General features: G+C 34.2%; 1 protein-coding gene across 2 annotated transcripts in view; it reads right to left on the reverse strand.

The window, feature by feature from the left end:
- The window catches only part of LOC109086805 (gamma-aminobutyric acid receptor subunit beta-2), a 78,425-nt gene that overhangs the window by 8,121 nt on the left and 57,845 nt on the right, over positions 1-12,459 (reverse strand). For both annotated transcript variants that reach the window (XM_042747924.1, XM_042747922.1), the window contains exons 6-8: positions 11,663-11,800; positions 9,355-9,507; positions 3,035-3,279 (exon numbers count right to left, since the gene is read on the reverse strand). In XM_042747924.1, coding sequence (XP_042603858.1) covers positions 3,035-3,279; positions 9,355-9,507; positions 11,663-11,800 — 536 coding nt within the window. The remainder of the gene's footprint in view (positions 1-3,034; positions 3,280-9,354; positions 9,508-11,662; positions 11,801-12,459) is intronic.

The following is a 12,459-nucleotide window of genomic DNA, read 5'->3' on the forward strand; positions in this document are numbered from 1 at the left end:
CCAGAATAGTATCAAATACAACATCTGAGCACCAGCGAAGCATCGTCACAATTTCAGCAAACTAAAAGACCAAGAGTCTTGACCAGTTCCAAGAGTGCTGTTATTGCTTCATCTATTATATATAGTGGTTTTCAAATGCCAAACAAACAAACTAATAAATAAACACAAATCAGATCTGTTCTAATAGGGTTTAAAAGATCCAGGGGAAAACAGTTCTGAATGCCAATAATAAAAACCTAATATAAAACCTGGACCCTGAAGCAAAACTGGCTGAGAATTACTGATCTATGTCTCTGTGTTATAATTATATAAAATATATAAACAACTAAACATTAGTTTATCCTCTAACTACAGAACATTATAAGCCAGCATTATCCGGAAATAAGGAGTATGTTTTTCCTGAAATAATGATAGACCACTCAGAACCAAATAAATAAATAAAAATCTAATTGCTAATTCTTAACTGTTTTATATGCATGGATCACATTTATCTCACAGTGGCAAAAATTTATTTTTGAACCCAAATATTTGGATTTCTGCATTGATTATTCTTAAAATGTTCATAAATGAAAATGTAAGATCTTAATTTAACTCACAATAATACAGACATACCAAATTGTCTGTATTTAAGAGTATAAATACTCTTGAATAAGAGAATGCAAGAGTACTCTACTATCTACTCTACTTTCTTAATCGTAGTAACTTGTTGCAAAAGCCTATATTTCCTGAAGCTGCCGCTTTTGGACCATCCCTCACAAATCAGCATCGGTTTCTGGGTTGTCTCTGTGTTTCTGGGTTGTCTTCCTCTTTAGGTTATGCCACAGCATCAGAATTGGCTTAAAGGGACATCAGTCAACAATTTTCATTAGGGTCTTTATGAAATGTTTGGTGTATTTTGGTCAAAATTCCTCAATGGTCATATAAAACAACACCTTTTTTACCTTGTCAAAAACAGCTCTGTTCACAGCGAGCCATTTCGGTGCATGGCTCTTTAAATGATAATGAGCTCTGCTGATCCCGCCCCTCTCTTCTGTGGGGCGTTTCAACACAAGACACATGAATATATCTGTACTGTATATGGCTCAGAGGTGGTCTATGAGTGGCTATTCACGTAGAAACCATAATAAAAGTGAAAGTTTCATCCTATGTCCCCTTTAAGGTTAGTACTCAGGTCAAAGTCTTGATGCATTTTTGAACTGATTCTTCCTTTAATGATTGTAAAGTGTCCTGATTTAACAAAGCAGCACTAAAGCATGATGATCCTTCCACTGCTCCTCACAGCTGGGATGAGGTCTTACTGTGGATTCACGAGGATCCAGGTCTTTAGCAGTGCTTTTATAGCCTTTTCCAGCAGTTTTATGTATCTCTGTAATCTATTTTTAAGGACCTGTCAAAGATTTTCTTTCCAGATAAGAACAGATTTGTCAGTAACCAGGCTCTGTATAGTTAACAGGCAATAAACAGATCATTACTACTCTATAAATATAACTTAGTACCATAACATCCACTAAAAAAATAAAATTTTACATAAAATAATTAACCAAAATATAGTACATTATAAAATGATACATTATAGTACATTATAAGAATTTTTTAAATAAATGGTATTTTTTGACGCCACAAAAGCAGTCAGATAATGTTTGTCTATAATTTAGAAGAAAATCAGAGCACCTTTAATTAGTAATTAATGGAGAAATTCAATTAAACATCGTAACATAAACCCACATCAGATGTCTGCAACAGCCAACAAACTACCAATTATGACTCCCAACCGAAGTCATAAAATAATGACTATGTTGAAGAAGAACCACGACTTTCACTGTCAAATAAATCAAACTACTCTAAATGTACAGATTTTATAGGGCATGTTAGTTACAATCGAGGTAGACACTGAAATTGCGGTGAAGATATGAATACGGACTGGACAGAACAATCAAAACAACCATTCACAAGTAAAAGGCGTTGACACTGACATCGATTTGTTGTGACAAAACCACCTGAAGTCATTTATTTGAAATCAGAGATGGGGATTGCTAATGGCATGAGCATCAGTGATCACTGCTTCAGTTTTATACAATTCAGTAGTGATGCAATGTGATTGAATCACCCTTTAACAAAATAAATAAATAATAATAAAATAAATGAATAAATAAACAATAGTTTGCAAAAATATTCTGAGAACTACTTCAGAATATTAATATACTATTTTGGTAACAGAACAAGGTCCTGTTAATCAATGGATGTTAATTCATTAATATTAACAATGGACAATTCATTTGTTGCAGCTTTTCATTCATTTTTGTTAACATTAGTTAATAATAATATGACTATTCATTGGCAGTTTAGGTTAGCGCAGATACAGCTTTTGCAAATAAATTAAAAATAAAATAAAATAAAATAAAATAAAATAAAATAAAAAAAATAAATAAATAAATAAATAAATAAATAAATAAAATAAAATAAAATAAAATAAAAAAAAAAATTGAAAATTAAAATGGAAAATAATAAAAAAAAAAATCATAAAATTAAATTAAATTAAATTAAATTAAATTAAATTATTTTCGCCAAAAACGTTTCAGTGTTAATTTATATTAAGTAATGTGTTTAAAGAGATTTTCAGCCAGCTTTGTATTGTTAAACCTATAGAAGCATATGTAACTTTTTTGGTAACAATTTATTTTAAGGTGTCCTTGTTACATTTTACATATACTTACTATTTTAATAACAATAAATAATGCATAATTACATGTAAGTCACACCAAGCCAAACCCGAATCTTAACCCTAACCATATAATAAGTAGATATAGTTAATGAATATTACAAAGTACTTAAATGTATAATTTTACTGTAACAAGGACACCTTAAAATAAAGTAACTTTTTTTTTCTTTTCTTTTTTTTTTGTATCACCACAGCGCTTTTTCTCTTGGTAACATTGATTCAAAACAAAACTTGCCTTTTTACTACTGTGTAATTAGAGTTAAAGTTACTATGCAGCTATTATAAACACTGGTAGTGTGTGAAGTTCAAACATACTTTGTTGGGATCCATTCTCATCTTTTCGTTGTTGGCTGTGGAGGCTTTCTCTGCAGCTTTCTTCTGCCGCTGCGGTCCTCTGCCAAAGAAGATGTAGTTGACCAGCGCGTACTCCAGCAGAGCCAGGAAGACGAAGACGAAGCAGCCCATCAGGTACATGTCAATGGCTTTGACATACGGGATCTTTGGAAGCGTCTCCCGCAAATGTGTGTTGATGGTGGTCATGGTCAGCACAGTGGTGATACCTGGGGTCAAAAGGGACTCTTTGTTAAGCGTGCAAATCACAATAAGTGAGTTCAGTTTAGCAACCATAATTCTTGGAAACAAGGATCTATAAATACTGACTGTTCAATCCCTTTCTGCATAACACTTTATTTAGACATTCAACTAACTATAAGTAACTTTGTAGTCATTAGCGTATTAGTAGACTGTCTGTTTAATATATTCTCACAATTTATTTTGATGGTCCCACAACACACATTCTACTGACTTATAAGTAACTTCACAAATTCATCTCAACATATTCTGCTAACCCTAATCTAAGAGTCTACAAATACTCTACTAAGACTGAATAAGAGAATGACAATGAATGAGTTGATCTGTAGCTGCTAGTTAGTTGACATGTAGTTGCAAAGTTACTTCTGCCTCAACAAATTCCTAATTTGATGCTTATTGATAGATATTAAGGTAGTTGTTAGTTTAGGTATGGGGTGAATTAAGGGATCTAAAATATGATCATGCAGAACAAGACATTAATATGTGCTTTATAAGTACTATAAACAGACAATACACTAGTGATATGCATGATAATAAGCAACTAGTTAATAGTGAGACTTGATCTACACACTAAAGTGTTACCATATATCTGGTATTTTTAATATGCTATTTAATTAAGACCAAACATGAGCAAATTCAGCAGTCAGCGGCATTGCTGAGTATTTTGTCCTTAAAACTGCAGTGTACCAAAATCAGTCACAGTTTGAATCTGCTCATTTCCTTCTGTCACAAACATTTAACCAATCCCATCAACCTGTGGGGCGGGGCTTTTCATATCATTATCTCAACTCATCATAGGTTTCTATTTACAACATGTTCTCGCAGCGTTGAGCAGTGTAGCCAATCACAGAAATATCTGTTGACTTCATGAGCGCACTGACCAATCAGAGGCGTAAAGTAAAGATCCACTCAAAACACAGGAGCTTTGTTTAGTGCCCACTCTCAAATCCTCTCATTTTGACAAAACAACGTATCGATGCAATGTAAATAATAGATTCATTGTGCAGTGTAGAGTTTCATTGATTATAATGGAACTTCATGTGATTCAAAGATTATACGGGGAGTGCTCTTTGTGTGCTTTCTAGACTATAATCCATTCTGAATTTGAAGACATTCACTCGTGATTCACTCCGCTATAACCATGTATCCAGTACTACCACTTGCCATTGTGTAGAGTTCACTACTTCAGTTAACTGAGCGAATGTGAAGCCAGTCTGAGCTGCTGTGATTGAGCAGAGGTGGGAACTAATTTGCATATTCATATAGATCCACGCATAGTAAATGAGGTGAGAGTCTATTGGTGAAAACATTCAAATGCGTCATTTTGATTCTCAAAGATATGTTTTAAGGGATACAACTGCATTGAGATTTTAATGTCTGAAGTGGACTATCAAAATAAAGTGCAACTCTTTTCTGTAAACTCCTTGCATTTTAGCTTTAAAAGTGATTGCATGGTAAATAGTCTGGGGGGAAATGTGTTACAGTGTTTATATATAACCATCTCTCAAGTTATACAAACATAAATTCATTTAAGTGAAGTTGCCCATGCATTGATGTATTTTTATCTTAACAAATAAACATAAGAGCACACTAAGTTTGTTGCGTACTCTCACTGCATTCTGTGAATATCAAACTAGAGCACCCTGAGCGTGTCCTCGTTTACAAAGTTAGGTAAACATCTGTGCATGTGTGAGGGGGCTTTATCACCATTATTTTCTTTCAGCTGATGATTCAGAATCTTAAATTTGTGTGATTTTTCATGCTTTCAGCTGGCGGAGTGGGAGTTATGCACCTTAATCAGTGAAACACAAAGCCTGCCTCCAGCTAACCGGTGATTAACAAATAGTTGTCTTTTTATGCATTGAAATATCCATTCAGTGTCATTCTGACAGTTTTCATGACATTAACTGTGGATCCTGTGACAGGTATTGCAGAGCTTATGAGGTGCAGAGTTATTATTCTCCCTAAACCATTGTGTTTTCATCATTATTACTAGCAGTATAGCTAAAGGTGATGCCACTAAAACATTTCACCCTTCTCTGTTCCCCTTCATTACCTCTCTTGGCTGCTAAACACTGTGAGTGTAATTTGCATATGGAACCAATTTAGACATGATTAAACTTGACCAATAGCACAGCCGATCCCGTCCTCCTCCTGCCGCATGTTATTGGCTAAATCAGAGAGTTATGCAGCTGATGCAGCTGAGGAAAACTGGCCATTTTCTAGCTCTATCCATATAAATGCACATTTGCAATCAAATGCCTAATGATTCTAATCAGGATGAGCTTTAAACAGTAATATCTGCTCATTCTATACATCCACGCTCACTCTGCCTTCTGTTCAACGCTACAGCGCTTTGGCACTTATGTGGATGAATGAGGCCAGGCCAGACAGCAATCACAAAGAGTGCTCTTTTATTCACGCTGAGAAGCCTGCACGCTTGCTGCCTACATCAGCCTTACATAATCAGTGATGACGGGAAAAAAGTGGAGGCTTACAAAACAGAGAGAGAGAGAGAGAGAGAGAGAGAGAGAGAGAGAATTATGTGGTGTAAAAAAAAAAAGACAAAGACAATAAATTCAGTAAAAATGTCTGTTACTATGCGTGATTAATGACTTTCAAAAAAGGGATCTTGCAGGGTATTTGGGGTGAAACTCATGAAACCTGCTCATCTTTATTTAAAAAAAAAAAAAGAAAGAAAGAAAAAGTATTTGTTTATGCTTTAATACAATAACTTTAAAGAATTAACTATTATGTATATGTATGTATAATCCAAAATAAAAGTTTTTGTTTACATAATATATGTGTGTGTATTGTGTATATTTATTATGTGTATATAAATACACACACATGCATGCATATATTTAAAAAAAAAATGTGTTTATTTATTTATTAAATATTTTTATATATAATATACATTTTATGAATAGAAATATATACATGTAAATGCATGTAAATATTTTCAAAACATATGCTGTATGTGTGTGCATATATATATATATATATATATATATATATATATATATATATATATACACAGTACATACACATATATTATGTAAACAAAAACTTTTATTTTGGATGCATTTTTTACACAAAATGCATATCCGCAGAGTTATTAGGCCATGTTAGGCCTTTTTTTTTCCAAAACGCAACAAACGCCAGACTTCTTTCTTTGCCGAATGCGATATATCCGCTCAACCAATCACAGCGCACCATTCCACGCACTGTAAACAGTAACAACCAATCACAGCGCTCCATTCCACACACTCTATACAGTAATGGCGGTGCTCTGAATACACCCGACATCCTAGTTTTCCTCATCTACTTTGTACTTTGTGATCAACAAACAAGGGCTGCGTGATAAATCGCATGTGATTGTCATGTGCATCTCGCCAGTAAAGCCGGTGTTCTGTTGATTTGTCCTACCCTGTCAGATTTTGCTACCTCCCATTAAAACACAATTTGACAATGAAAAATGCTACTGTAAAGTTATGGTTTATTGACCTCTACACCTACCACAATCCTAACAGTAATGCAAATACAGTAATTATGTGTTATAATCGCGGTTGTAGTTAGAAGGGATACAGCTACAGGAAACCAACAATAAATATTTTTTTAGATTGTGTTTTTATTAAAGTCTACACCTACCCCAACCCTAAACTTACCCTTACAGTAATGCAGATACACTAAATGTTGTTCAGCATAAGAAAAAATACACAATATTGATGTGCGCATGCACAGTATAACCTGGTGGGAAAATCTGATGGGTAGGATAAAATGTCAGGACACCGGTTCTGTGATAAATCTCCATCGCGTGCTTTCAGATGGAGTGGCATTTAATACACAGAGCCGTACATCATTGACAAGTTATGCAATATCACGTTCATGATCGCAGATGAGTCGCATTTAGTTGAATGTCAGGGAAATATCATTTTGGAATTTCTGTGGTTTAATGTGATGTTGTTGTTCATGTGTTCATGATAAAATTTTATTTATTGTTGTATATAATTTATAGCATTAACAAGATGACCCATTGAATTCAATTTGGGAGAGATGACTGATTGAATGTATTTTTAGTCCAGTTCCTGTATACAGGTGCTGGTCATATAATTAGAATATCATCAAAAAGTTTATTTATTTCAATAATTCCATTCAAAAAGTGAAACTTGTATATTATATTTATTCATTACACAAAGACTGATATATTTCAAATGTTTATTTCTTTTAATTTTGATCTTTATAACTGACAACTAAGGAAAATCCCAAATTCAGTATCTCAGAAAATTAGAATATTGTAAAAAGGTTCAATATTGAAGACACCTGGTGCCACACTCTAATCAGTTAATTAACTCAAAACACCTGCAAAGGCCTTTAAATGTTCTCTCAGTCTAGTTCTGTAGGCTACACAATCACAGGGAAGACTGCTGAATTGACAGTTGTCCAAAAGATGACCATTGACACCTTGCACAAGGAGGGCAAGACACAAAAGGTCATTGCAAAAGAGGCTGGCTGTTCACAGAGCTCTGTGTCCAAGCACATTAATAGAGAGGTGAAGGAAAGGAAAAGATGTGATAGAAAAAAAGTGTACAAGCAATAGGGATAACCGCACCCTGGAGAGGATAGTGAAACAAAACCCATTCAAAAATGTGGGGGAGATTCACAAAGAGTGGACTGCAGCTGGAGTCAGTGCTTCATGAACCACTACACACAGACGTATGCAAGACATGGGTTTCAGCTGTCGCATTCCTTGTGTCAAGCCACTCTTGAACAACAGACAGCGTCAGAAGCGTCTCGCTTCAAAAAGGACTGGACTGCTGCTGAGTTGTCCAAAGTTATGTGCTCTGATGAAAGTAAATTTTGCATTTCCTTTGGAAATCAGGGTCCCAGAGTCTGGAGGAAGAGAGGAGAGGCACACAATCCACGTTGCTTGAGGTCCAGTATAAAGTTTCCACAGTCAGTGATGGTTTGGGGTGCCATGTCATCTGCTTGTGTTGGTCCACTGTGTTTTCTGAGGTCCAAGGTCAACGCAGCCGTATACCAGGAAGTTTTAGAGCACTTCATACTTCCTGCTGCTTACCAACTTTATGGAGATGCAGATTTCATTTTCCAACAGGACTTGGCACCTGCAAACAGAGCCAAAGCTTCCAGTACCTCGTTTAAGGACCATGGTATCCCTGCTCTTAATTGGCCAGCAAACTCACTTGACCTGGGTATTGTGAAGAGGAAGATGCGAAATGCCTGACCAAAGAATGCAGAAGAGCTGAAGGCCACTATCAGAGCAACCTGGGCTTTCATAACACCTGAGCAGTGCCACAGACTGATCGACTCCATGCCACGGCGCATTGCTGCAGTAATTCAGGCAAAAGGAGCCCCAGCTAAGTATTGAGTGCTGTACATGCTCATACTTTTCATTTTTATACTTTTTATTTGGCCAAGATTTCTAAAAATCATTTCTTAGTATTGGTCTTAATTTATATTCAAATTTTCTGAGATACTGAATTTGGGATTTTCCTTAGTTGTCAGTTATAATCATAAAAATTAAAATAAATAAACATTTGAAATATATCAGTCTGTGTGTAATGAATGAATATAATATACAAGTTTAACTTTTTGAATGAAATTAATGAAATAAATCAACTTTTTGATGATATTCTAATTATATGACCAGCACCTGTATATGATTAGTATTGACCAAGTTCAGAGCCTGTCATATGTGGATCAACTTACTATGTTGTGTATTTTCAACAGTTTTAATATTAAAAATAACTTTTATACTGATTCAATTAAGAAAACAAAAAAAGTGTCATGGATTTATTGCATTTTGGGAAAAAAATTATAATAATAAAATTTGATAATAAATCTTTGAAAATCAAAATCTGGATTTGTATTTTTACTGTTATTATAACCTAAAGCATAATTCAGACTGAAATAGCATCACAAATCATGTTTACTGCAGTCTTAACTCATATATTAGAAGTAAATGTTTATATACATAATGAAAGTCAACAGCTGTGAGAGAGTTTTGTTAGATTAGCACCTACCTAAAGCAACCCTGGCAGCCGAGGCATCATAGTTGATCCAGAAGGATACCCAGGACAGGATGGTGATTAGGATGGAAGGCATGTAGGTCTGCAGAATGAAGTAGCCAATGTTTCTCTTAAGCTTGAAGCTCAGGGAGAGGCGAGGATATGAACCTGGAAGAAAACTGCAATTAACCATATTTATAAAATGCTTTTTGTACATTTCAATAGCTTTTTATATTTAGCTTTAGAACTAGAATAAGTCCCACTCACGACTTCCTCCAGTAACCATACCTGAGCATCTACGTAACTGAGTACTAGACTCTCTATTATTTGTGCATCGAGCCTTTTAATCTCATAAGATGAAAATGATGCTTGAACATATGTACATTATTACATATACAGTTTATTTAGCTCATTTATATTTATTTATCTCTATATCGCCCTTAATAAGACAATACAGTGAAGGAAAGATGGGAATGATAAAGGAGAAGAGTAGAGGAGAGGATCAGGAAAAGACCTTAAAGCAAGAATTGTGTTACTGCATGTTGATAAAATCTGAAAAGGTAATAAATAAATAAATAATTATATGCATTAACATCAAACTGCAAATGCAATGTAGTGACATGAATTTCTGACTAGGCTTTGGCTCAAAATATGGGCTAAAATACACCACAAATGCATTACAAAATTAAAATTATACTTGTCTATTTGTTAGGTTAGTCATTGTACTATAATATTTAAGAAATGGTTAGGGTTATGTTTAGTTATAGGAGATATAACGATGCATTGTAACTAAAATTATTATCACTGTACATTTTTTCTGCCATTTTTTGAACTATTTAAGATTCAAGTATGTCACAGGTCTTTGTAATACAGCAATGGTTTTCTATCTCGATCAGCACCTAGACTGAATGGTGTAGTCTTCTTGTTAAAAACTTGCCAGCTTGGTAGAGCGGTTAAAGTTTAACATTAGCACACTGTCTTTATCCTCTTAGACATTCTGAACCAGATATTACTTCCAAAGACTGCGTCTACAGCTAACTGACTTGCATGACAAATTCCTGCATATGAAAATGCAGTCAATGAATAAATCAAGTGGTCACACAACACTTTGTTAAATAACTTATAAGAACACCCTGTGTCTTGTTTTTAGTGTGTGTGTGTGTGTGTGTGTGTGTGTGTGTGTGTGTGTGTGTGTGTGTGTGTGTGTGTGTGTGTGTGTGTGTGTTTCATTCTCAGGTCAAGGTTGCGTGGTACAGCTGCTGGAGGCCTCAGATAACACCAGCCATGCCAAAACAAGAGGGTTCATAAACCTGGAGGTTAGGTTGTCATGCCCTCTAGAGTCAGATGTTCTGGTAGTTAGGATATTCACAGTATATGTGCCTGCATGGGAGAAGTTTTTGACCTCAGAGTGCCCTAGTAAGTGGAGAAGTTGTAGACTTCATGCATTTTGGAACACCTATTTTAAGCTGCAAGTTGGTCTTTTCAGCAAGGTAAAGATAAACTTTACATTGTTATCCCCTTATCATATATGTATCATAAGGGCCTTTTTTTGTTTTTTGTTTTTTTGAGATGTATATATCATATAAAAGCTGAATAAATACGCTTTCCATCAATGTATGGTTTGTTAGGATAGGACAATATTTGGCCGAGATACAACTACACTCTTAAAAATAAAGTTGCTTCACGATGCCATAGAAGAACCTTTTTGTTTAAATGATACCATAAAGAACCTTTAACATCTGAAGAACCTTTCTGCTTCACATAAGTTTCTTTGTGGCGAAAAAAGGTTCCGTAGATTATAAAAAGATAAGAAAGAGATTGTTCTTTAAAGAACCTTTGACTGAATGATTCTTTGTGGAACTAAAAATGGTTCTATAGCATCGCTGTGAAGAACCTTTTAAGCACCTTTATTTTAAGAGTGTATTTGAAAATCTGGAATCTGAAGGTGCAAATAATAATAATAATAATAATAATAATAATAATAATAATAATAATAATAATAATAATTCAATAAAATAAATAAATAAATCTAAACATTGAGAAAATCGCCTTTAAAGTTGTCCAAATGAAGTTCTAAGCAATGCATATTACTGATCAAAAATTATCTTTTGATATATTTACGGTAGGAAACTTACAAAATATCTTCATGGAACATGATCTATATTAAGAAAAATCATAAAAGAAAAATCAATCATTTTGACCCATACGATGTACTGCTGGCTGTTGCTACAAATATACCCATGCTACTTATGTCTGCTTTTGTCACATATTTATTTCAGCTCTCAGCTTATTACTAAAGTGTTGTGTAGTTTGGTTTTATCACCTGTAGAAAACACCACGTTTTTTGAGATGAGTTTGTAGTCCACTATGGAGAACTGAGGAAGCTCTATCCTTTCAACCCCCGTTACTGCATGGTCTCCTCCTCGCCAGTAAAACTCAATATCATCTGTGGTGTAGCCGTCTGAGGGACAAACAGACAGATATTAAAACGTAAAAAATAGCAAACATAGATCAATAATATAATAATGGCCATTAATTCAAATTATAAGCAACCAAAATGCCTATTACTGCTATAGTGAGTCTGTATATATGTATATGAATCACATTTTAAAGCATGCATGAATGCTATCAAACCCCTCAATTAATAAAATCAAAGATCATGTATTGGCCATATCCTGACATCACTGTTATTGCATAATTAATAAAGAAATGAAACCGCTTACTGCCTCAGCTTACAACAATCTGCATAATCTTGCAATTCACAGCCAATTACACAAATGAACACACACATGCACAGCCAAAATAAAATTAATTAGTTACCCAAAAAAAAAAATCAATCTATCATCCATCATTTATCCACACAAAAAAAAAAAAAAAAAATACTATGGAAAATGCTAACTAATTCTTGAATTGTAAGAAATTAAGACTCGTACTTGCTCTTAAATGGCTGGAAAAATAAAAACTTTGTCAGGATATAAACAGTCAACTAAAGCAAACTTCTAAAAAGCTGCAGTGTCTTTATTCATTATAATCCCCACATATTCATAATTTAAAAGGTTAAATTTTTAACAGCGTGCTAAGATGTGAAGAAATCCAAAGTGTATTCAAGTTCATCTGTGA

Source organism: Cyprinus carpio, chromosome B21, assembly GCF_018340385.1.
Source record: "Cyprinus carpio isolate SPL01 chromosome B21, ASM1834038v1, whole genome shotgun sequence".
Taxonomy (NCBI): domain Eukaryota; kingdom Metazoa; phylum Chordata; class Actinopteri; order Cypriniformes; family Cyprinidae; genus Cyprinus; species Cyprinus carpio.